Here is a 25,596-nt window from a genome sequence, read left to right as displayed (position 1 = left end):
TTACAACGTGTCTTAGTGTGGATCTCTTTGGGTTTATCTTGTTTGGGACTCTCTGTGCTTCCTGGACCTGGATGTCTGTTTCCTTCCCCAGGCTAGGGAAGTTTTCAGCTATTATATCTTCAAATAAGTTATCTGCCCCTTTCTCTCTCTCTTCTCTTTCTGGAACCCCTATAGTGCAAATGTTAACATGCTTGATGTTGTCCCAGAGGTCTCTTAAAGTATCCTCAATTTTTATAATTCCTTTTCTTTTTTCTGGTCAGCTTGGGTGATTTCCAGTATTCTGTCTTCCAGTTTGCTGATCCGCTCCTCTGTATCATCTAATCTACTGTTGATTCCTTCTAGTGTATATTTTGTTTTAATTATTGTATTCTTCAGCTCTGCTTGGTTCTTTATATTTTCTAACTCTTTAAAAATTTCTCTCTGTGTTCATCTATTTTTCTTTTGGGCTCATTGAGCATTTTATGATCATTACCTTGAGCTCTTTATTGGGTAGATAAGTAATAAGTATTCCCTAATATTTCTTCTGGGGTTTTATCTTGTTCCTTCATTTGGAACATATTCCTCTGTCACCTCATTTTGCCTAATTCTCTGTTTTTATTTTTATATATTCTAGGTAAGTCAGTTACGTTTCCCAATGTCAGAGAAGTGGCCTTATGTAGGAGATGCTCTTTGGGACCCAACAGCCCGCTTCTCTTTGGTCACCAGAGTGATGTGCTCTAGGGCTGCCTCCTATGTGGGCTGTGTGGACCCTTCTGTTGTGATGAGGCTGACTACTGTAAGCACACTTGTAAGCAGGGCTGGCCCCCATCCCAGTTGGCTGCCAGGCTCTGCCTCTTGGAGGAGGCTGCCTACCTTCTGGTAAGCAGTGCTAGGTCCTGGCACAACTGGCTACACGGCTCAGGGGTTCCCAGGACTAGTGCCGGCCCACTGGTGAGTGGGTCTGGGTCCCGGGCCTTCTGGTGGGTGGGGCTAGATCTCTGAATGGCTGGAGGCTCATGGGGTCCTAGGGCATCAGGCCTGCTGCTGGGTGGGGCTGTGCCCCAGAACTAATCATCTAGAGGGAGGATTCCAAAGTGGCACTTGCCAGCACCAGTGTCATCATGGTAGAATGAGCTCCTAAAGATGGCTGCTGCCAGCATCTATATTCCCAGGGGGAGTCCCAGTTGCCTCCTACCTCTCTGGGAAGCTCTCCAAGATTATCAAGTGGGTCTGACCCAGGCTCCTTTCAAACTATTTCTTCTGCCCTGGGTCTTGGAGCATGTGAGATTTTGTGCATGCTCTTTAAAAGTAGAGCCTCTATTTCCTAGAGCCCTCTAACTCTCCCAAAAGTAATCCCCACTGGCCTTCAAAGCCAGACACCCTGGGGGCTCATCTTCCTGGTGCAGGACCACTGAGCTGGGGTGCTCAACATGGGACTTGTACCTCTTGCTCCTTAGGGAAAACTTCTGCAATTGTGATTATACTCCCGTTTGTGGGTTGCCTATACTGCTTTTGACTATACTGCTTCTCTGCCCCTCCTACCCATCTCATTGTGGTTCCTTCTTTATATCTTTAGTTGTGGAAAATCTTTTCTGCTAATCTTCAGGTGGTTCTCATCAATAGTTGCTCTGTAAATAGTTTTAATTTTGGTGTGGCCATGAAAGGAGGTGAGCTCACAGTCTTCCTACTCTGCCATCTGGGCTGTCTCTCCTTTCTTTGTCTTTTGACAGTTTGATTACGTTAGGTATAGGTGTGGGTCTCTGAGTTTTTATTTCTTGGAATTTGTAGATCATCTTGGATATATAGATTAGCATTTTTCATCAAAGTTTGGAAGTCTTTGCCCATTATTTCTTTAAGTATTCTTTCAGTCCCATTTTTCTCTCCTCTGGCATTTCCATTATGCTTGATATACTTGGTATGTTGATATGCTTGTTGGTGTCCTATAGGTCTTTAAGTCTCTGTTCATTTTTTTTTCATTCTTTTTCTTTCTCTTCCTCAAATTGGATAGTTTCAATTGACCCATATCTAAGTTCTCTGATTCTTTCTTCTGCCTGCTCAAATCTGCTATTGAGCCACTCTAGTGAATTTTTCATTTAAGTTATTATACTTTTCAACCCAAAACATCTATTTGGCCCTTTTTAAATATAATTTCTCTCTATTTATATTCTCTATTTGATGAGATTTTGTTTTCATACTTTTCTTTAGTTCTTTATGTATGGTTTCCTTTCATTCTAAACATTTTTTTTTAAAGCTGGTTTAAAGCCTTGGTCTGTGAAGTGCAGTATCTTGGCTTCCTCAGGGACAGTTTCTATTGACTGCTTTTTTTTCTGTGTATGGGCTATACTTTCTTGTTTCTCTGCACATGTCATAATTTTTCTTTGAAAACTGGACATTTAAAATAACATGATATGGCAACTCTGGAAATCAGATTCTCCTCCATCTCCAGTGTTTGCTATTGTTGCTATTTGTTGTTGTTGTTTTTGTTTATTTACTGACTTTTCTGAAACAATTCTATAAAATCTGTATTCATTGTCATGTGTAGCCACTGAATTCTCTGCTTGGTTCATGAGTGGGCAGAGATTTCCTTAAACACCTGAAACCAAAAAGCATTCCAGTCTTTGCCAAGGGGCTCTGTGGATTTTTTTTAAACAAATTTATTTATTTATTTATATTTTATTTTTTGGCTGCATTGGGTCTCCATTGTTGCACACAGGCTTTCTCTAGTTGCGGCGAGCGGGGGCTACTCTTCGTTGCAGTGTGCAGGCTTCTCATTGTGGTGGCTTCTCTTGTTGTGGAGCATGGGCTCTCGGGGTGTGGGCTTCAGTAGTTATGGCACACGGGCTCAGTAGTTGTGGCTCGTGGGCTCTAGAGCTCAGGTTCAGTATTTGTGGCACACGGGCTTAGTTGCTCTGCAGCATGTGGGATCTTCCCGGACCAGGGCTCAAACCCGTGTCCCCTGCATTGGCAGATGGATTCTTAACCACTGCGCCACCAGGGGAGTCCCTCTACATGGATTTTGAAGCACACCTTCAATATTCAGCCAGACAGGTGACAATTCCACGTTAGCCTTCACTTCCTGTTTGTGCAGAGCCTCAAGATCAGCCAAGGTGAGAGCATAAGCCCTGCTAAGATTTTTCCTGAGCATGCACACAACCCTGGGCATGTGCACAGTGGACTTCTAGATTCTCAGGAATATTTGGAGGTTTTCAAAACCACTATGGATATCTTATTCTTAAGTTTTTCCTTTTAAACTTATTGATTAGCCTATTTTTGCCCCAGCTGATATCCAGTGCCTCAAGCAACCAAGAAGTTAAACAATCACCCTGGACATTTTCTATAAATGCCCCTGGGGAAAAGGCTTTTCACACTGAGCAAGCTCTTAGTTGGGTTAATAAAGACAGCCTTGCAAGTAGGATATTCCAGGGAATCCCCAGACAACTCAAATAATGACAATCTACTGGGAATGAGACTTTGAAGGAGCTCCAACCCTGTTCTGTCCCTTCCTACAGGTGCTAGCTTGCTAATTTTCACCATGATTGCAGGCTGTTGGCTTCCAAGGCCACCACCGAGAAGAAGGGGTGAGATGGGACTAGGGCAACTAAGACACCACAGAGCTCACTGGTCATACTGAGATTCATCCATTCTTCTTGAATTAATGCTCTCCTAATTGCCTTTGTTTAATTTCCAGCATTCTGAAAATATTGTGTCTGACTATTTTTGTCAGTTTTTTCCATGCTTTCATTGAGGAGAGAATTTTTGGAGGGTTTTTTTTTCCCTGCACCATTTTCACAGATGTCACTCACTGTATTCCCTTTAATCATTAAAAATCATCTTTGCATAGGCTTTACCCTTTCACATTTGTCTTCTCAAGTGATATTAGATAGGAAAATCCACAACAAGCTTCATCAATTGAGTTCTAATATCTCCTTCAGGTAATGTTGCTAGGGTTAAGAGATGCTAGTCTCATGTGGAAAACCTATCTCCTATCATTTATACTGGCAACGATTTTTGTTGTTTACTAAGAAAAATTATGTAAATGTGAAAAGATAAGTTTGTCTTCAGAGACTTAGCAGGAATGAAACCATTTCACGCTCTTTCTGTGTATTCTCTGATCATGAACTAGTCAGGAGGATGTGAGGGTGGGTGTGAGTCGTAAGATGAAGAAAAAGATAAGAAGTGTGATTGGAAAAACCACCACATTGGTTTTCAGTTACAACCAAGTGGCCTAATTTCTCGATTTGCTCTGTAGGCCTCTGCCAGGAAATGGTAACAAGATCATGTAGTTAATTTTAATTTATATGAAGGTAAGATTGGAAAAAAACTATGACTTAATTTTGCTTTTGAACTTTTAATAGTATGCTAAATATTTGTTACAGTAATGGAATATGCGTGCTCTGGGGGCATAATACAGAAACATATAACAACCCTAGTAGAAAAAGTTACTTATTTTCCCCAGAAACAAACATTCTAATAACAATATTGTTCTAGAAATCCTTACTCCCTAGACCAGTGTTTCACAAAGGGTGGTTCAGGGACAGCCTGCACTGGAATTACTTGAAGAGCTTGGGTCAAATGCAGATTCTGGGTCCTAGCCTAGAACTGTAGAATTAGGATAGCCAGGGCTTATACCTGGGAATATGCATTGTAGCTTATTAAAGTTTCTGAGCAGAGGCCTTAAACTACAATTTTTAAAACAGTTTTATTGAAAAAAAATACAGCTTTATTGAGGTATAATTGACATAATAAATTGCACATATTTAAAGTATACAATTTGATAAATTTTGACATATGTACATACCTGTGAAAGCATCACACAATCAAGATAATGAACACTTATTTCACCCCCAAAATTCTCCTCATGTCTCTTTTTATTACCTTTCTCTTGCCCCTCTCTTACCCCCCTACAGCTCTCCAGGTGATCACTGATCTCATTTCTATCGCTATAGATTACTTTGATTTTTCTAAAATTCCATAAAGAAAATATATAGCATGTACTTTTTTTGGCCTAGCTTTTTTTTTTTTTTTAATTTATTTTTGGCTGCGTTGGGTCTTTGTTGCTGCACGCAGGCTTTCTCTAGTTGCGGTGAACACCCTTCATTGTGGTGCGCGGCCTTCTCATTGCGGTAGCTGCTCTTATTGCGGAGCACGGGCTCTAGGCGCGCGGGCTTCAGTAGTTGTGGCACGCGGACTCTAGAGCACAGGCTCAGTAGTTGTGGCGCATGGGCTTAGTTGCTCCGCGGCATGTGGAATATTCCCAGACCAGGGCTCGAACCCGTGTCCCCTCTGCATCGGCAGGTGGATTCTTAACCACTGCGCCACGAGGGAAGTCACAGCATAATTATTTTGAGATGCATTCATGTTGCTTTGTGTAGCAATAGTACATTCCTTTTAATTGCTGTGTAGCATTCCATTGTTTGGATATACCCCAGTTTACATATCCATTTACCTGTTAATGAACATTTGGTTTCTTTCCACTTTTGAGGGGCTATTCTGGATAATGCTGCTATGAACATTTGAGTACAAATCTTCTCATGGACTTAGGTTTTCATTTCTCTTGGGTAAATACCTAAGAGTGTAACGGTTAGGCCAGATGGCAGGTGCATGTTTAATTTTTTAAGAAATGGCTAAGCTATTTTCCAGTGTGGTTATACCATCTTATACTCCCACAGCAGTGTATGAAAGTTCCATTTGCTCCACATCCTCACCAACACTTGGTATTGTCAGTCTTTTAAAATTTTAAGCCTTCTAATAGGTGTGTAGTGGCATGTTACTGAGGTTTTAATTTGCTTTGATTAATGGTTGAGCGTCTTTTTGTGTGCTTCCGTACCATACATGTATCTTCTTGTTTTCTTATTATTTAGTTTTGAGAGTTTTCTTTAATATATTCTAAATACAAGTCCTTTATTGGATATATACTTTGCAAATATTGTCTTTCAGTATGTAGCTTAGCTTTTCATTCTCTTAAGAGTACCTTTTTAAGGGCAGAAGATTTTAAGTTTTATGAAATACAATTTTTAAAAAATTATGGATCGTACTGTTGGTGTTGTGCCTGAGAAATATTTGTCTAAAGGTCACAAAGATTTTCTCCTATGTTTTCTCCTAGATGGTTTATAGTTTAAGTTTTACATTTAGGTCTCTGATCTATTCTGAGGGGTTTTTATGGTGTATGGTATAAAGTGTCAATCAAAGTTCAATTTTGTGCACATTAATTGTTGTTCTACTACCATTGTTAAAAAGACTCTTCTTCCACCAATTGACTCTTTATGTAAGTGCATCTATTGCTGGATGCTGTATTCTGTTTAATTGATCTATTTGTCTGCCTTGACATCAGTACCTTACTATCTTGATTACTGTAGCTTTATAATGTCTTAAAATCAGATCATTTGAGTCCTTTGACGTTGTTTTTCCTTTTTAAAGTTGTTTTGGCTATTCTATATCATTTACATTTCTGTATGTAGTTTAGAATCAGCTTGTTGATTTCTATAAGAAAGCTTGCTGGGATCTTGATTGGGATTGTGTAAAATCTATAGATCAATTTGGTGAAGTGACATCTTAACAATATTGAGCTTAATCTACAATCTAGATTTTTAACTAGATCACCCTGCCCTTCCCTGCCCCACAGAAAAACACGTTTGTTGTAAGGTCATGGCATTTATTCAGTTAATAATTCAGAAACACATTTCTTAAGTCTTCCTCAAGTCCTAGCACTGTGTGCTCTAGGTTGTGACAGGAATGTAAAATATAGATAAGAAGCAGAACCAGACGCTAGCAAGTAATTTAGATTAAAAAAAAAAAAAAACTGAACTGTAAGATCAGCCCAGAGGTGTGGTCCCAGCCCCTTCCTTTCACAGGCAGGGCAACTGAGGGCCAATTTCACACAGCTTTCCTGCAGCAGGACCAGGTCTCCTGAGCCTGGCTCACCAAGCAGGGTCTGATGAAATGTCACTGCGAGTGATGCCCACAGCAAGGGCTCTAGGAATTCAGAGGGGCCTCCGCGCACTGTGGGTGAGTGAGCGGGAGTGGGGCCTTGGGCTGGTCCCCGAGAGATGAGACTCCAGGGCAGAACGCAGACTCAGGGGCATCAGGCAACAGGGGAGGGAGGCTTCAGAGGTTGCCAGATCAGGAGCATCAGGACCTCACCCCTGCCCAGCACTCACACAGCTCTGACACCCACGCATTATCGCCCCAGTTCATTCCTACACCGCCCGACCCCACCTTCAGCCACCGGCACTGCTGGGCACGATAACTCCGGGACCTCTGGGAAAGGCCTCTGGGCCCCCAGCGACGAGGGCCTCTAAGGCGACAGGACGGGCCCTGGGAGCCACTGAGGGTGTGGAGACAGGGCCTCTGGAGACAGCCAGGCAGAAGGGGCCTGTGCCCAGAGGCAGTTACAGAGTCAGAGAGGCTCTGGGCTGGGAAGAGAAGAGCGTAACCCGACGCGTGGGACATGGTGGTGCAAGTCAAGGAGGGCGGCAGGCCCTGTGGTTTGGGACAGCCTCCTCCCGTGTGGCCTGACCCCGTGTGACAGGGAGGCCTAGGGACACTGGGAGATGAGGCTCACCGGGCAGGGGCTCTGGCGGCAGGCGGCTTCGCAGGGGCAGCACGGCGCGTGGTACAAGGCAAAGCCCCTTTGTGGCACAAGCCATCGTACAAGGCCGCAGGCCCATCCTAGCAACTGGGCAGCTCGTGCCGTCACATGCGTAATAAAGGTGGACCCACGAACCTTTGAAATCACCGAGCTGCCGTCAAGGGAGCATGTTCAGTGATGACTTGGAGCCTGGCTTGAGAGGTTCATGGGTAGAGTGGAAGGAAATGAGGTTGAGAGAGAAGGAGGTAAGCCTCGAGTATCAGTTTGGGTTTAATGCAGGTGCAGGCGGTGAGGGACACTGGAGGTTGAGACCTGGTGCTGTTCTCACAGCTGGGACAACACCCGAACAAAGAATGTGATTCTCATCCTGTCCCAGAAACGCATGATGTTTGCCTTACCAAGCCATGTAATTTGGGCTCGGGTGGAAAAAGTGAGCACTTAATGGGCCCATTGTTTATTTCTTAATTCAGTGCTAATGGAGCTAACTGTGGAAACGTGGATGGACTGAGAATCAAGGCACACAGGGGACGCAGCAGGATGGGCAGAGAAGTGGGAGGGGTTGCCAAGGCCAAGTGAGCCAGGACTGCAGAAAGGTTTTCCAAATTACTAAGAAAATAAGACCAAGATCTACACACTTTCATCAATTTTTATAGTATTCTGTGTGTACATGCGTATAAAATCAACATGTAAAATCTATTCAAATTGGCTTACATTTGAGAGTGCTGCGTTTTTTTGTTTTTTTCATTTCAGGCCGGGGGAATATACAGTTTGAAGCGAGCACTAGGTGTGTACTGATTTTTTTTTTTTTAAACAAGTGTTAAATGTTGCAGATAGTTCCTATTGATTCTACATCATTGCTTTCATTGATTTTCTTCAACACTTAGCTTATTACAAGGGATTTCCAATTAAATTTTAATTTAATTTTTCTAATTAAAGTATATTAGCTCCCTGACCCCACTGCCAGCCTAGGGTATCTTTCCTAATGCTTGCTTGCTGAGTTGCAGTTGAGTCATACCTGCCGTTCTGAAACCTCCCGTAAATGCCTTTGCTTCTGGCTGTTTTCTGGAACTTTCCTCTGAGGACCTCCAATTCTACTCCTATTTTCACTTGACTGCCCTGCCTCCCACTTTGCATGTTAACTGGTTCAGCTTCCCTCATTCCACCCAGAACTCTCCTGACCCTCATTGTTCCTCTCTTCATTCCTCCCTGTCTGGAGGAAGATACACGCAGGGTATTCTTTCAGGGTTCAGTTCTCACTGGTGCTCCTTACCCCATCTATTCCTTAGAAACTCTCCATCTCTGATTCCTCTCCCCCTCCAAGGCACTCAGGACGTACCCCATAAATGCTTGTTGAAGAAACCTGTAGCCTGTGATCCAGTTCAGGTACAGCCTGCTTAGTTTTTTAGGCTCATTTGGCCTGTTCCTAATAGAGGCACCCCAGGCCCTAAAACAAAGAGATGATAGTGATGGCAAGGGGTGAGGGCTCTGGTGGACAGCTGAGTCTCCCTCCTCTCTGTACCCACTCCCTTAAGGAGTACCCTATCACAGCATTTAATGTGCTGTATTATAATTTTATGATGTGTTTAAGTTTTCCTCCCCATTAGACCATGAATTTCCTCTAGGGCATAGAGGTTGTCTTATTAGTTTTAGCTTCCCATGGGCCTCATATTATACAAGGGCCTGGTACTCATGTAAGTGCTCAGTAAATATTTAGTGAATAAACAAATTAAAAAACTGGTTGAATAATCACATCAGGCTAGCAGACCACTCTGCAAGCAGAGCTAGGAGGTGATGAGGGTTAGCTCAGGGCACATCTTATTCATCTCAGACCTCCAGTGCCTAGCAAGTGCTTATTTGTTGAGCACTTGAAACAGCTTTTGAGACAATGAAAGGGGATTCCATCTCCTCACTTCAGATTTGCAGCCAGTTAGGTGTTAACTATATAATCCAGCAGGTGGTATCCCTTGAACATTCCTTTGCTGAAGGTCACCAGAGAGCTGGGGCAATTCTATACCACAGGTAGAGGAGGAGGAGGAAGCAGGTCCATAAGGCTTTAGCTGGGGATAATCTGGTGTGAGCCAGCACCACTTCAACTAGTACAGAACTAGTGTAGTGAGGTCATGTATATTTCTCTAAAGCAAAGGCAGTGAAGTGGAATTTGCACCCTGGATTGAAAATATGGAAAGAGCTACCAGTAGCAAGGAAGTCTCAGTCCCTAGCACATGCCAGATTAAAGGTAGGATCTGATGGGAGAGTGGGGCATGAAAGCAATGGGGTGATACCAGCTGCTTAGAAGCTGAGGAAGACATTGCTGGATTCTCAGCCCTTCCTTAATTATGTGAGTAAGAAGAAAGGTATAAAATCAGCTTCCTGCTATTCATTTGCATAGATCCAGTTAGGCCAGAATTAAAATGAAAGGCAAATGTTTCACATTGAGAAGTAACTTCCTCTTTGGAAGAGCTGTCCTCTTAAGGAAATGGTTGTAGGCTAAGAGCATTGCCAGAATGTCCCTGCTTTGGAATGAAGACACTGGATGGGGGCACTGTATTTCTTGCTCTATCCAGGGTTTATGGACTTCATCTCCTCCCAAAGCTTTCCTTGGAAAGGTTAGGAGCACTTGATCAGGGGTTTCCTCACAAGATTTCAGCTCTAACTTCTTTGTGTGTCAGTTTTCTGGTAGGCAGAATTGGGCATGGGATCAAAAAGAAAAACAAATGTGGAGGCATTTTTATATTTTGTATTTTAATGACAATAGATTATGTGTTTATGGGGCTTGAATGTGCTGTTTTGGTTGTCATCTTTTCTTTCCTTGACTATTTAAAGATAATCTTTTCCAAAAGATTATGCTTTTACCACTGCCCATAATCAAAGTATTGGGAATTTAGTATTTGAGACTTTGGTTTTAGATTATCATGTGATTAGTTTGGTGGGACATGTAGTATGTCTTCAGGTATACACTTTATTTGGAAAAGGGCTCTGAAAGGAATTTTAGTTCAAAATACATTTATTGAGCACCTATAAACTACAAATTCCTTGTCATTAAGGAAACATACACAGACCACCCCCTACTCCAGCACAAGGCTAACTAGTGTATGTTTCCTCTTCAGACTTCTAGAGCCTTGGATGCTAATGAGCAGGATATGGCAAATTAACAGGAAGACGACCACATAATTAAGAAATTGAATTTTCAGTACTGGTTAACAAATACTAATGGCAATGCCATTTAATAAGGCTGTTATTCTCAATTAGGGTGTGTATGTGTGTTATAAAATTGTATATTTGAAAAATGAAAAATTACCTATTTTCTTCTTAGTACAGACTAGGAAAAGTAAGGCTTGAGAAAAATTGTGGCTGGTGAGAGTTCATGAAATTCAGTCCCTAAATTTTCTTCACATGATAAGACCTGTTCCTTTATGTAGCAGAATCTCTGTGAGATATGAAATATTTGTTTTGTTTTCCTATGGAGACGTAATTGGCTTGTGAAAAATGCTTTTAAGAAAAGATAAACAATATTTTCATCTCTTAAATAATTGGCTTTATCCCCCGATACTGTCGCTGATCAAGTCATACTTAGCTTCCCACTCAACAGTGACTCTTCAGATTATCAAGGACTATTAGAATATTGGGCTTATCCACCTTGTATCATAAAATATGTTTTGTTCTTGAGGTGTTTAACTCCTTTTTCATGTTCCAAGAATCCTTTGAAGAGACCTTTAAAAGACCCTTTGCTTGAGGACAGAAGGGCCAACATTGGTACAATCTACAAATTTGCAGATATGAGCCAGTTAATAAAGTTATAACTCCTCCTTTACCCAAAACATAAAGATGTGGATTGTCCAGGTGCTTTCTTTTCTTCCTTCTATCTCTGTCCAGCTAATTCAAGGTCATCAGACTCAAAGGCATGAGGTGAACAGAGGAATAGCTGACATTTAGTTACGGGTATCCTAGTCTAGGCTTGGTTGTAGACTGTGTCCATATATGTTTATGTGTGTCTGTGTGTATCTGTTTGTGTGCACACATGCATGCACACACCTTCAATGCTAGGAAAGCAGGCAGCTTTCAGGGGACAGAAAGACAACATGGGAGTAACTGTTAGGTCGATGTGAGCTTTGGTGACTTTTTCACTAGTTAAGTTCACAAAAAACAGTCAGCTCTTCAAAAGATTGGCTGATACCTCAAAAAAACTGAGAGTTACATTGTAAATGTAGTATAGGACACTGAAAATACCAAATGCTGGTGAGGACATGGAGCAACAGGAACTCTCATTGCTGACAAGAATGCAAAATAGTACAGACAGTTTGGCAGATTCTCACAAAGCTAAAGATAATCTTACCAGATGGTCCAGCGATCATACTCCTTGGTATTTACCTAAATGACTTGCAAACTGTAGTACATCCATACAATGGGATATTATTCAGCAATAAAAGAAAATGAGCTATCAAGCCATAAAAAGTCATGGAGGAAACTTAAATGCATATTGCTAAATGAAATAAACCAATCTGAAAAGGTTACATGCTGTATGATTTCAAATATGACATTCTGGAAAAGAGAAAACTATAGAGATAATAAAAAGATCAGTAGTTATCAGGGGTTAAGGGTAGGGGATGGGAAATGAGTAGGTGGAGCACAGGAGATTTTTAGGGTAGTGAAACTATTCTGTATGATATAATGGTGGATGCATGACATTATGTATCTATCAAAACCCGTACAATATCATTAATCATTAGAGAAATGCAAATCAAAACTACAATGAGGTATCACCTCACACCGGTCAGAATGGCCATCGTCAAAAAATCTACAAACAGTAAATGCTGGAGAGGGTGTGGAGAAAAGGGAACCCTCTTGCACTGTTGGTGGGAATGTAAACTGATACAGCCACTGTGGAGAACAGTATGGAGGTCCCTTAAAAAACTAAAAATAGAAAGAAAAAAAAAAAACTAAAAATAGAACTACCATATGACTCAGCAATCTCACTACTGGGCATATACCCTGAGAAAACCATAATTCAAAAAGAGTCATGTACCACAATGTTCATTGCAGCACTATTTACAATAGCCAGGACATGGAAGCACCCTAAGTGTCCATCGACAGATGAATGGATAAAGAAGATGTGGCACATATATACAATGGAATATTACTCAGCCATAAAAAGAAACGAAATTGAGTTATTTGTAGTGAGGTGGTTGGACATAGAATCTGTCATACAGAGTGAAGTAAGTCAGAAAGAGAAAAACAAATACCGTATGCTAACACATATATATGGAATCTAAAAAAAAAAAATGGTTCTGATGAACCTAGGGGCAGGACAGGAATAAAGACGCAGACATAGAGTATGGACTTGAGGACACGGGGAGGGGGAAGGGGAAGCTGGATGAAGTGAGAGAGTGGCATGGACATATATACACTACCAAATGTAGAATAGATAGCTAGTGGGAAGCAGCTGCACAGCACAGGGAGATCAGCTCGGTGCTTTGTGACCACCTAGAGGGGTGGGATAGGGAGGGTGGGAGGGAGATGCAAGAGGGAGGGGGTATGGGGATATATGTATATGTATAGCTGATTCACTTTGTTATACAGCAGAAATTAACACAACATTGTAAAGCAATTATACTCCAGTAAAGATGTTTAAAAAATAAAATTAAATTTAAAAATAAAATAAATAAATAAAAACCCCACACATGGTAGTATAGTAGAGGCTGTTGAGACCTCATCCACATCCTTTTTATCAGTCAGTTTTGATCTTCAGCTGACCAGAGTCATCCAGCCAAGAAATGCCTAAGAGCTTATGGCCTCCCTCAAGGGCAGCTTGGCTGGCTGGTACAAAAGCCAGCCCTTCTGCCTCAAGATGGGACACTTGTGGTGCCATCCATATTCCAGCATTTCTCAGGGGATCAGGCAGATGCTGGACCTTGGCTGAACCCTCGTCTGCATCTGGCTTCTTCCTTGCTCTGTCTTCTGCCCTCATTGCCTTACACATTTCAGCTGAAAGCCCTTACTCCTTAACTCGCTTGTACAGTCTGCTTCTGGGAAACCTGACCTAAGACAGTTAGTACCCGGAGAGGTCCTAGAAAGGATGGGATTCTGGTGTTGGGTCACTTGCTGGCCAAATGGCAATGAGGACCCCATTGCTAGTGGTAGGTGGAATGTTGGAAGTGCTGGTCCCTGGCCTATGTAGCAGTTCAATTGCGAAGACCTTCCCTGGTGGTGACCTGGGATCAGATACAGGCAGACAGGGATGCACCAGCTCGTGCAATGTCTCTAGCATTTGAGAGGTTTAGGGAAAGTATTAACTATCAGGAACATGGAACTGGGTGGTTATTGCTAAGCACCACTGATGCACTGAAGAGAGTGAAGAAAGTGACAGCCTCAGATTAATCGCCAATTTAAAGCACAGTGTGAGAATCAGAGGGCCTCCTTTCCAGTGTTCAGCCCCTCATCGCCTACAGCAGAGGGCAGTACTTGAGAAAAGGATGAATTCTCAGCCTAGGCAAGTCTGCTGCCTTATTATTTTGGGCCCCTAGTGCCAATAGATGAAGCAGGCAAGTCAGGCCCTGATAGGGAAGATATAGGACCCTAAAACTGGAGGATATCTGGGTACATGCCCTTGTTCCCCTGGGCTGGCAGAAGTGGCCCACTCCCCCTTGTTGAAAGATTGGCCCTTCTCCTCCCCGCAAGATTATGCAGAAGTCTCAGATGAGACATACAGTAAGTCCCCTACATACAAACAGTCAAGTTGCAAACTTTCAAAGATGCGAAAGTGCGTTTGCGTGTCCAATCACGTAAGTTAGTTCATGTGTCTGGCGTACATTGTCACGTGCGTACATCCTCTACAAGTGGTTGTGCTTTTGTGTACTTTACTGTACAGTACTGTATAGAGTACAGTAGTACAGTATCTTTATTTCAAGCCCAGGATGTCTGGAAGCAAGTGTAAAAGCAGCAGTGATGTAGTTGGTACTGCTAAGAAGTGCCAAGCGGTAACAATGGAAACAAAAGTGAAAATAATTGAGAGAGTGGAGCGACAAGAGGAAGAAGTAACCGAAGAACCGAAGAGATTCACGACGCAGGAAATGGCAAGATTTTCTTTGTCTGAGGAGGCACTGTTAGTTTTTGAGGCACAGGGCCCGAATGTAGAATGGAACACAAAGGTTGCAGCAGCCATTCAGAATGCAATCCAGTGCTACCGTGTCACCTATGATGAGAAAAATAGAGCTACTACCCAGATATCACTGGACCATTTTTTCAAGAGGGTAGATGGAATTGAATCCAGCAAGGAACCAGAACCTGTGCCATCAACATCAGGCGTGCGTGAACTTGCAGCTTGCCCTCCGTCTCCTATTGCTGATGATCCTTCACCTCTACCATCTCCCACCTCTTCTCCCTCCTCCAGTCAGTAACTCTTCTTGCCTGTTCACTCGATGCCAGCCCCTGTATGCCAGCTGTTGTACTGTACTACTGTACTTTTCAAGGTACTGTACCGTAAGATTAAAATTGTTTTCTTTATTTTTTGTTTGTTTTTTATGTATTATTTGTGTGAAAAGTATTATAAACCTATTACAGTACAGTACTTGTATAGCCAATTGTGTTAGTTGGGTACCTAGGCTAACTTTGTTGGACTTACGAACAAATTGGACTGAAGAACACACTCTCAGAACGAAACTCGTTCGTATGTAGGGGACTTACTGTACAAGACAATGCTTGCCCTCCTCAGGATACATCCCCACCCCCTTCCCAATCCCCTTCTAGAACAATAACCAGCATCAAATTACAACGTAATCTGACTGGGGAAGAGGCACATAGACCTACGGACATGAGCTCAAAATGTAAGGATCTTTGTGCCACACTGTAATGCCCCCCTAGAGAACATCCATTGCAGAGAAGTTACCAAAGAACCAAGCTGACTAGATGACTTGGCCAGGAGGTGTCAGCCAGCTTCATCCTTGGCAACCCAGTACGTGCACAATGGGCTCATAAATGGAGAAGCTTTGGCAGCAGAATGGGAGGCTGTGCATGGGCCTAGCAGCGTGGGCTCCCTGTCGTCAAGACCAATCTAGCTACTGCCACTGTTGACTGTCCAACCTGCCAGCACAGAGATCCATGCCGAGCCCTCAGCTGGATACTATTCCTTGAGGAGAACAGTTGATTTCATCAGATCCTCCAAGCTGGAAAGTACAGTGATTCACCCTGAACGGGATTGACACATGGGCCTTTCCTGCCTTCAGTGCCTCAGTCTGCAACACTGTCCAAGGATAGAACATTGTTTTGATTGGGGGACTCACTCTGTGGCAAAAGAGGAACAGCCATGGGCATGTGACTACAGGACCAACCCACTGGTCCTACCACATATTCAGAAGCTGCCGACCTGATAGAGCCATGGAATAGCCTCTTGAAGGCAAGGGTGAGCAGCAGTTTGGACCTGAGACTGAGGGGTTGGGGTGCTAACCTTAGGATGCAGTATATACCTTAAACCAATGGCCACTTTATGGCACCAGGACCCCAGTAAGCAGAAAATATGAATCTGGGAGCCAAAAGGTTGAATGAGTTGTGACCTTATTCATTATCACACTACTAGTGACCCACATGGGGAATCTGTCCTCCCATTCCTGCAACTTCAGCCTCAGTGGGTCTGGAGGTCTTAGTTCCCAAGGGGGACATTTCCACCAGTGGACATAGTAAGTGTCCTACTTAACTTAAATCTATGTCTGCCACCTGCTGCTGCAGTTGCACTTAGGTTGTACCTTTAAGTCATCATCTCCCTCCCACTCATTCTATATCCCCTTCCCCCTCATCTGGCACTTCTGCTGGTGGCATGCATAGTGGGTGTCCCAGACTCTTGTCTAGCTATTGTTCTTTTGCTTGCCCATTTACAGTTACAGCGGGGCAGAGGAGTACTGGGAGATGTCCCAATGGATCACCAGATGCGTTCTTCTCTGCCTCTATTAGGTAGCAGCCTGACCACCTCAGGATGATCAGGATCAATGACTTCCTCAAGCGTGACAACTGTTTCCTTTGCCTGGGGGGCTTTATATTTTAGTCTTATGGAAAAATTCTCATTAAATCTCTGATGAAATGGGCAAGGCTTTGGCTAAACCCAACTAGACACATCAGAGGGCAATTGGTTGCTGAGCTAGGTGATAGTTTCCCAACTGTGAAGTTTCTTTGACCCCAGCTCCTAGCAGCCCTGAAAGTCTAAGATGGCAAGCTCGGACTGCTCTAGAAGCTGGCAGGGACTTTGACAACAAAAAATTCACTAAAAAAAAAAAAGTGCTGTGAGAATATGTGGAATCTGAAAGCAAGTAATTGAATGTTTAGGAGTGATTCCTTTCCTCTTGGCCAGAGACAAGTATGCAAAGGAAATGGACACTTCAAATATAGACCAGCCTAGACATCCAAGTTTACACTCTGGGGCACCAAGCAAAAGATCCTAATCCAGCCTAGTACCTGTGGAAGCATCCTGGAGATCTCACCTGTTGTGAGCTCTGGAGAGCTACTGGGATGAATTAGGCAGAACATGAGCCCACCGGCTGACTCCTAGAAGGCAGAGAAAGAGCTCAGCAGCATAGCACACAGTTAAGGGCCCAAGCGCTGAGGGCTTACAGACTTCAGCTCCATCTCTCTGGATGAATTACTTAACTTCTTTGTGCTTAAATTCTTTTCATCAATTATTTTACAAAATGGAAGCAATACTGTATAGTCTTGCTGTGAGAATTCGATGAAGTTCTTAGGCTGGTGCCTAGATTGCTGTTAGCATATTAAATAGCAACTAGTTACCCATGTCTGTTCCTCCAGGGAAGGGAAGGAAAGCCCCAGGGGCTTAACACATTACTTCTCCATTCCCCCAACCCCAGGTGAAAATGATGCTTTAGTTCATATAATAGAGATAGTTCTTTTAAAGGAAAAGAGGAACAAAGGAAACTCTAGTTTGAAAGAAAATAGAAATAGTTTGCCCCTTTGAAATCTATGGGCTAAGAGCTGTCTCTGAACTAGCAGGATCTACAGTTGTCCCTTTGTTCCACCTAGTGGACAGCAAGGGAAAATCCACAATTTTCTCTTCAAAGTCTATAGTTTACCAGAAACATGTATTCTGAAGAGGATAGTTTAAACTCGCTAATGGGCTCACTTGTTAATAAATTTCATTTTTTAATTAATTAATTAATTTTTGGCTGCATTGGGTCTTCGTTGCTGCACGCAGGCTTTCTCTAGTTGTGGTGACTTCTCGTTGCGGAGGCTTCTCTTGTTGCGGAGCATAGGCTCTACGTGCATGGGCTTCAGTAGTTGTGGCTCGTGGGCTCAGTAGTTGTGGCTCGTGGGCTCTAGAGTGCAGGCTCAATAGTTGTGGCGCACAGGCTTAGTTGTTCCATGGCATGTGGGATCTTCCCGGACCAGGGCTAGAACCCATGTCCCCTGCATTGGCAGGCGGATTCTTAACCACTGCGGCACCAGGGAAGCCCCTAAATTTAATTTTTTAAGCAAAAAAAATCAGGATTTTAAACACTAGGTGCTAAAACTAAATTCCCTAAATATTTTAGGATTTATGTGGTGTGTGCTATGAAGATCATCCACTGAGGGAAAAGAGAATGCACCCTGTCCTTATCAGCATGAATTTTCATGGCCCACCTTTCCTATTCTTCCTGTCCTTCTCCACCAACACTCTTTACGCTTATTCTCTACATGGACTGGGAGTGCCCCAGAGACTCAGGGTATACCTTCCGAACACACTGCTGGACCTGGGCTGGTACCAGGGTCATTCTGCTCATTTTCCAAGAACGCAACTATAACTTGAAATTTTGCTGTAATCAAATTAACTATTTGTCAAGGGTCTGTACAGTTTGGCTTTTCTGCTGTGTGTGTGTGTGTGCATGTGCGTGTGTGCACTCTGCTTCCCATTAAAGTCATTTTTTAACTTTATAATGTTTCCTCCCCCAGATGTTTATGAGGATGAAGAAAATGGCAGACAAATATCCCCAAAATGTGAGTAATAATAGCACACTTGGAGTGCCCAGAGCAGTTCTGAGACCTTCTCTTTAGTATTATCATAATTACTATTAACAATAATAATAATGCATGTTATTTATTAAATTCCATTTTACTTTACAAGGATTTTTGCTAGTCATTACATCAACACTGCAAAATAGGTATTATTATCCCCGTTTTAGAAACAAGGAAACTGTTGCTCAGAGAGGTTAAGTGGCTTACCCAAGATCACACAGCCAGTGAGCGAGAGGCAAAGTCAAAACTGCACTCAGGTCTGACTGACTCCAAAGCCCCTGCTCCTACCCCAGGCAATGGGCCTCTCATTCATTCACTCAGGTGCCTGTGACCTGCCAGACGCTGAATCTGGGGTCCCCTCAGTGCTGCCACCTCCATAAAACCGAAGACTTAGTACCTAAGACTTTTAGTACCACAGAGCCCATGGCCAGTGAATCCAGGAGGCAGGGATTAAATACGGAAATGACAAAGATACAGCAAAAGACTGCCGTGAGCTGCACTTTCCTCCCCTGCACAACTGGGGGGCTTTGACTGAGGGACATTCTCCAAGGCTTGCGGGTTCTAAGAAGTCTGGGTTTCTTCCAGGAGCCATGAGGGATACTGGGTGAATAGGGTGTTGTCTCTGCTGCCAAGAGCCCGGGGCCCATGGGGGAGACACATGAGGGCCCACCCAGGGCAGATGCAGTTCTCCTCGGAAGAAACTCTCCCTCGAAGGGTCCTGTGAGGAGACTGTGGGTGACCCCACCGCCTCCCACAGCCCCTCTCCTCCTCTGTCTCCAGAATAGAATAGAACAGAATAAAAGAACAGAACAGAACAAACGAATAGACTAGAAAGGACAGAACAGAATAGATGAGGACATCACACATTGTAAGAGCAATATGGTTCCACAAACGTTGGTTTTAATTTTGTGAATGTATTTCTGTGTGTACACTGCGTTGGGATGTAAAATTTGCCCCTCCCTGGGTCACACTCTAAGGAGTATGGAAAACTCTGCCCTAGACTAAACTGGAGGCCTGTGGGCCCCAGGCGGCCCCCACCCTCACCTGTGGTAGCAGGAGCCGAGGAGCCCATGTGCACTGCCGGTCCCCAGCAGGGAGGTGGCATCTGGGTCTTGACTGTGCTCAGAGGATTGGTCCTCTTTCCAGCTCAGGCAGATCCTTACCTGGAGGCAGGGGATGATAGCCTGGCTGACCCTGAAATAATGCAGTCAACGTGTGGCCAAGTGTGTGAGGGCCCCTCTGTGCCAGCCCTGTGCCTGGCTGAAGGCCCTCACCCTCCCCATCCTGCAGGGTCCACAGGAGAGAGGGGAAAGCAGCCCCGGCACCAGGTCATCATTTCACTTACCTCGAGGAATGGCTGGAACTCGTCCTCACGTCTTTCAGTTCCCACGTTGCCACCCGCCCCACTACCACCCCGGGCTCCTCCCAGCGGGCGGCTCTGGGGTCCCTGGCACCCGGCATTGCCTGGGGCACTGAGGCCACGGCCCCTGGAGACGCAGCTCTTCTATTCACGCAGGGGGTGGTCAAGGGCGCAACTGCTCCTGCTCTGTTCCTCCCTAAGAGCCTTCCAGCAAGACCGCCATCCCTCCGTCCTCACTGTCTGCTCCTGGTCTAAGGGGACCCACGCTGGATGACCGCCCTAAAGAGGCGTCTCTGGGGGTTACTGCAGATGCCCCGCGGTCACATCTGGAGGAGGGCGGTGGGGGGCGCCTCCCAGGGCCACTTTCTCCTCCACGCTCCCTCCGCTCACCCCACCACGTCCCAGGAGCAGGAATTAAACCAGGCTTCGCCCCTGCGTCGTCCGGCGGGGTCTCCGGAGGCCTCCAGGAAGCGGCCGCCCGGCTGCTCCCCGTCGTGCTCGCACAGCCCTCCCTGCCCTGCTCCGGGAGGACCCCGGGCCCCGAACGCAGCTTGGCGGGAGCCTCTGGGCGGCAGGTCGGGAGCTCCCTCTTGCGGGCTGCCTGCTCCCGGAGATACTATGCCCCCCCCACCGCAACTGCAGGCTCCTTCCGCTCCGCTCCGCTCCTGCGCCCGTCCTCTGCCCACAAGGCCCCTCCCCCTGCAGTCTCACCGGAACTGAAACTCTCTCCTGCGCTCAGATTCCTGCGGGATGGATTGGACTCAGCTGACGCTCAACCTGGGGCTCCCTCAGATCAAGATCTTTCTGCAGATGCTCGTCTCCCTAAGCTGACTTGGGAGCATTCTGGGGACAGAGATCCTGTCTTTAGAGTAGGAATGTGTAGGGAATTCCCCGGCGGTCCAGTGGTTAGGACTCCGCGCTCTCACTGCGAGGGCCTGGGTTCAATCTCTGGGTTCAATCTCTGGTCGGGGAACTAAGATCCCACAAGCTTGTTGGCACGGCACCAAAACAAAAAAAAAAGTAGAAATGTGTAGATTTCAACTGCAGTGTTTACAGGAGAAGGGAACTTAGCCGGGTGATTTTTCTCTCAGTTCAGTTTCTCGTCTGTAAAATGGGGCTAAGGTCCTTACAGTTGTGTGAGGCTTAACTTTTGACAAATGCCTGACATCCCAGCAGACATACAGCAGGCTCAGTATTTGGTGGGATTTGCTGTTCCTCCCCAGTGTCTTTAACAGCCCTGGCACAGAACAGGTGCACAGTGGTGTGGCTAATTGGTAAGTTAATCATTCATTGGCGAGAGAGGCAGGATGTACTTTCTGTCCCTCTGATTTTCCCACGCGGAGAGCAGTGACTTCTGGCAGAGGCTGCCAAGGAAATGGGAAATGGGCAGTAATCAGGGGAGAGAAGGACATAAGGAAGAAAGGAGGGCGGGAAGGAGGGAAGGCAGGAAGGTCGTCAAGCACAAAAAGACAATGACCGTTTTCTTGGAGGACAAGGAGGTAGGACTGTGAACACCACGTGGACATGTCTTCTCACAGTTACAGAATTTTGAGCTGGAAAAGGGAACCCGGAGATCACAGGCCCCCTCCTCCCGGCCCAGGTGAAGCAGTGCAGTCCCAGGAGAGGAGGGAGAGATGGCGAGAATGGGCTCCTGGAGACCGGTGCTGCCCATTCCGTCCTGCCATAGGCTGCGTGGCCTGTCCTCCCACGCCCTCTCCCCCACGGCCGGCCAAATTCTTCCTTTTCTTTCCCCAAGGTTGCTCCAGCAGGGAGTTTATCTCCATGGAAAACTTTGACAATTGTGAAGGTCCAGAAGATACGGAAAAGGAGAGCAGTGCTCTGAGTGTAAATTTCTTTCCTTCTTACCTCTTTCATATTTTCCCTCATTCCTGTTCATCAGCTTCTCCTGCCCCCTCTTCCTCTCCTCCTTCCCTCTGCCTCCTTTACATGATTCTCACCCATTAAGGACTCGGCCTAATCCGGGAAGCTGAGGTCACTGGATCTGCAAAGCGGCTCAGACCTCCAGCCCAGCAGGCCCCACATCCCCGGCTCCTTAGCGTTCCCCTGGTTTCTGGCCAAAATTAGGGTCTCTTGCCGAGGACCTGAGTGGCCCCATAGGAAAGCTGGGGTGGCCCCGCCCTGCCAGCGGGGATCGCCGTGTGGACCGGACCCGCCCCCCAACCCAACCGCAGCATTACACCCCTGTCCCTTCCCTTCCAGCTCTCGGGGCTTTGCCAGTTGGACGACAGTTATGAAACCTCCAAGTCTGTTCAGGAAACGGAAGAAAGCATCCAGGGAGAGAAAGAGGGCGGCGAAGAGGAGGACACGTGAGTGTGAAGCGGAAAGAAAAGTAAGCGAACTTGTTAGCCATTGCTCCTCTGACTTTCTTCTTGGAATTTCAGGGCCACAAACAAAACTGAGGAGAGCCCTGGGATGTCCGCTGGCTTGCTCGTCCCCAGTGGGGAGACCGGTTTTCGAGTAGAGGCAGTGCGGGCGCGGGAAGGGGGCCTGAGGCCGCCCTCTGCAGAGAACTGATACTCGTTGCAGACAACCCAGCCGCCCCGGCCGCCTGCGTTCCCGGGAGCCGCTGCTGTGGATGCGGAGGCCGGCCCGCCCTTAAGCAGAAGCAGCAAAGGGGCCCTGGAGCCTGGGGATCCGCTGCCCTGCCCGGGGGCAACAGGACCATCTTGCCGGAGCCTAAGGAGCGGTCCCTGTCCGCCCGCAGAGCCCACCCCTCCCGGTGCAGCCCCGCTCGCGCAGGGACTCGGCGCAGACCCCGTGGAGAACCTGCAGGTGCTGAGGCACTCCTGCGCAGGGACTTGGCGCAGAGCCCGTGGAGAACCTTGCGCCGTTAGAGGCGCGCCTGCACGAGCGCAGCCGGCTTGGTTGCGGACCCCGCGGAGAACCTCGAGCTGCTCGGTAGACGTGCCTTTTGGAGGTTAGCATAATCCAGTGTTGGAGAGCTGAGCGCAGGGTTTCTCAATGTTGGCACTTTTGACTTTGCGGGCTGGATACTTCTTTGTTGGTACTTCTTGTGCCTTGTAGGATGTTTGGGAGCATCTCTGGCCTCTACCCACTAGATGCCTGTAACATCCCCCCCCCACCCACTCACCCAAATTACGACAATCAAAAATGCCTTCAGACATTGCCAAAATTCTCCTGGGGTGGGAGTGGGGAGCTAGGTTGAGAACCTCTGATCAGAGCTGCTCAGACTTCGCATGGCAGCCCTGTGTTCGCCTCCCTTAATCCCCACAGGAATGTTCATGTGATACTTGTGTTACTTTGTTCCAGGATTGTTTCCTTTTAGCGAGGGTTGGTTACAGGTTAACTTCTGAGATATTTACGTTCAGACTCGTTAGTTTTTAGTTTCAGTTATCTTCGGTTATTTATTTTTAGTTTCATTAGTTAATTTTCATTTGTTTTTAGTTTTCTAGTTATTTAATCTTATAGCTTTAAAGTTACCTGTTTATAATTATTTTGATTTTTAAAGTTACTTAGTTTTTGAGTTATTTATTTTCAGTTATTTATAGTTACTTTGTTTTAATAGTTATATATTTCCAAATTAGCTTTAGAACTATTCATTTTTAATTATCTGTCTTTACAATTGTTAATATCTGAGTTATTTATTTTCATGGTTATTCTATTTTTAGTTATTGGCATTTTTGAATTATTTATTTTTACAGTTACTTATTTGAATAGTAAAAGCTCATTGGAAGTTTTTGAATTACTTTATTTTCAGGATAAAATACCTGTCATTATTTTGGGGTTTTTCCCCTAGTTATTTGGTTTTAGAGTTACTTATATTCACAGTGATTTATTTTCACTTATTTTAGATTCTGTGTTATTTTTACATTCATTTGTTATTTGGGTTTTTTATTTTTTAGTTATTTGGTTTTAAATTATTTTATTTTCAGTTGTTGCATTTTTGAACATTATATTTTGAGTTTTTTAGTTTTAGAAATTTTGAGCTATTTAGTTTCTGAGTTATTTTCAGAGTTACTTATTCTCAGTTATTTCTTTTCAGTTCTCTCTTTGTCATTCAATTTTTTTTCTATTCACTATTTTTAGTTATTTTATTTTCAGGTTTATTTTCAGAATTATTTAGTATTACAATTATTTAGTTCATCAGTCAGGATCCAATCAAGAGAGACACTATACTAGTTATTTTAACAGAAAGGATTTACTATAAGGAAGTGCTATCCAGCTACTGGAGATTTTAATGGGGAAAAAAAGATAACAAGATAATGATAATGATATATTATGAAGATTCTAACTATAAGAAGCAGCTACCAGCCCAAGGGCAGAGGGAACAAGGGAAGAGGTTGGGGGCCCCATATGGCTGAGGGTAGCCCTCTGGTGGGGGGGGGGGCGGTGGCATTCCCCAGGTGCCCCCAGGAACTTGAAGGCAGGCCTGGGAACTGGATGCAGAACCCTGCTGCCAGCTGGTGCTAGAGGAAGGGGCATGATGAGGCTGGTTATGGAAGTGCTGGGAAAATGGTAAGCTGCAGCTTCTGGAACTGACTGGGGCTCTCAGGGTGAAGGCCAGTTGCTAGGGCAATGCTGAAGGGAACCCAGGCACACAGGGAGGAGCAAAGCCCTCTCCCCTCTACCAGTCTCTGCTCCTCTGCCCTATTGGCCCAGGCTGACAGGGAGCAGCTGGCAAAGGAGGCGAATGGCCCCAACCACAAAGCAGAGAGCAGAGGGTGGGCGGGGAGCTGAGCGATCATGGCTAATAACCAGCACCCTGAGCTCTGGAGTTGTTTAGTTTTAGAGGTAGTTTTGGATTTAGTTGCTTTTGGAATTGTTAGGGTGCTTTGATTTTAACTTTTCACTGGATGAGGGATCTGGCTGAGTTTTCAGTCCCCTGATTCGTTCCTGGAATGGAGTGGGTCAGCAGGCACCTGGGGAGTGTCTCCCATGAGACTCGGGAACATCACTGTAGAATTCAAGAAAACCAAAATAGTGTGTCCATAAAGAAGCCCTTTGACTGGGTGGCCAAAAAGGGCAGAGACTGAGGAATAGACCATCAGGGAGGGGCTCCTTGGCACGATTATCTAGCAGAGTATTTGAAATTTTTCAGAAAGTTGAACTATGTGGTGGGTCCCCGCTCTCATGCCCCCTTTCCTAACAACAAAGTATCTGTCTTATGGTAGAATGTGTTTCAGATTGGTAGGATACAATATTTACTATTTGCACACAAAAATAAAGTTCTTCCCAAATCTATAGGAAATCTTACTTCCTTCTACCTGCATTATTTTCCAACCCACCTTGTTCCATTTTGACCATAAGAATATTTATTTATTTATGTATGTATTCTCTCCTTTCATTCAACACCTATTTCCTGAGCACATCCATCCTAAGGAAGGTGCCAGCATCGGGAGAGACCAAGGAGGTATGAAGATGAGTGAGAGGTTCCTCAGTCCAGTTGTGGGAGACAGATGTGGAAACAGATCATCACAACACGGTGTGACACATACTGTGGGAGCACACAACCCTGCTGCTGTGTGATGAGGCTGGTTATGGAAGTGTTGGGAAAATGGTAAACTGCAGCTCCTGGAACTGAAATACAGTTTTGAAATTTTTAGACTTCTTAAAAACAAGGGAAAAAAAGAAAAAACAGAGGGTGGCTCTTCTATGAGTGAAATTTGTATCATCATTTTGTTTGGGTAAATGGAAAAGAACC

At 44.9% G+C, this 25,596-nt stretch overlaps 1 protein-coding gene across 1 annotated transcript in view; it reads left to right on the top strand.

Annotated features, from left to right (window-relative positions):
* The window catches only part of MCF2L2 (MCF.2 cell line derived transforming sequence-like 2), a 237,771-nt gene extending 214,483 nt beyond the window's left edge, over positions 1 to 23,288 (top strand). Inside the window, exons 26-29 of the mRNA XM_059920599.1 lie at positions 18,491 to 18,535; positions 21,670 to 21,758; positions 22,134 to 22,240; positions 22,316 to 23,288. Of these exons, the coding sequence (XP_059776582.1) occupies positions 18,491 to 18,535; positions 21,670 to 21,758; positions 22,134 to 22,240; positions 22,316 to 22,448 (374 nt within the window). The 3' untranslated portion in view covers positions 22,449 to 23,288. The remainder of the gene's footprint in view (positions 1 to 18,490; positions 18,536 to 21,669; positions 21,759 to 22,133; positions 22,241 to 22,315) is intronic.
* The last annotated feature ends 2,308 nt before the right edge of the window (positions 23,289 to 25,596 follow it).

The sequence above is a fragment of the Balaenoptera ricei genome, chromosome 4 (genome assembly GCF_028023285.1).
Source record: "Balaenoptera ricei isolate mBalRic1 chromosome 4, mBalRic1.hap2, whole genome shotgun sequence".
Lineage (NCBI taxonomy): Eukaryota > Metazoa > Chordata > Mammalia > Artiodactyla > Balaenopteridae > Balaenoptera > Balaenoptera ricei.
The sequence above is the reverse complement of the archived record's forward strand: the minus strand, read 5'-3'. Positions and strand labels throughout refer to the sequence as shown.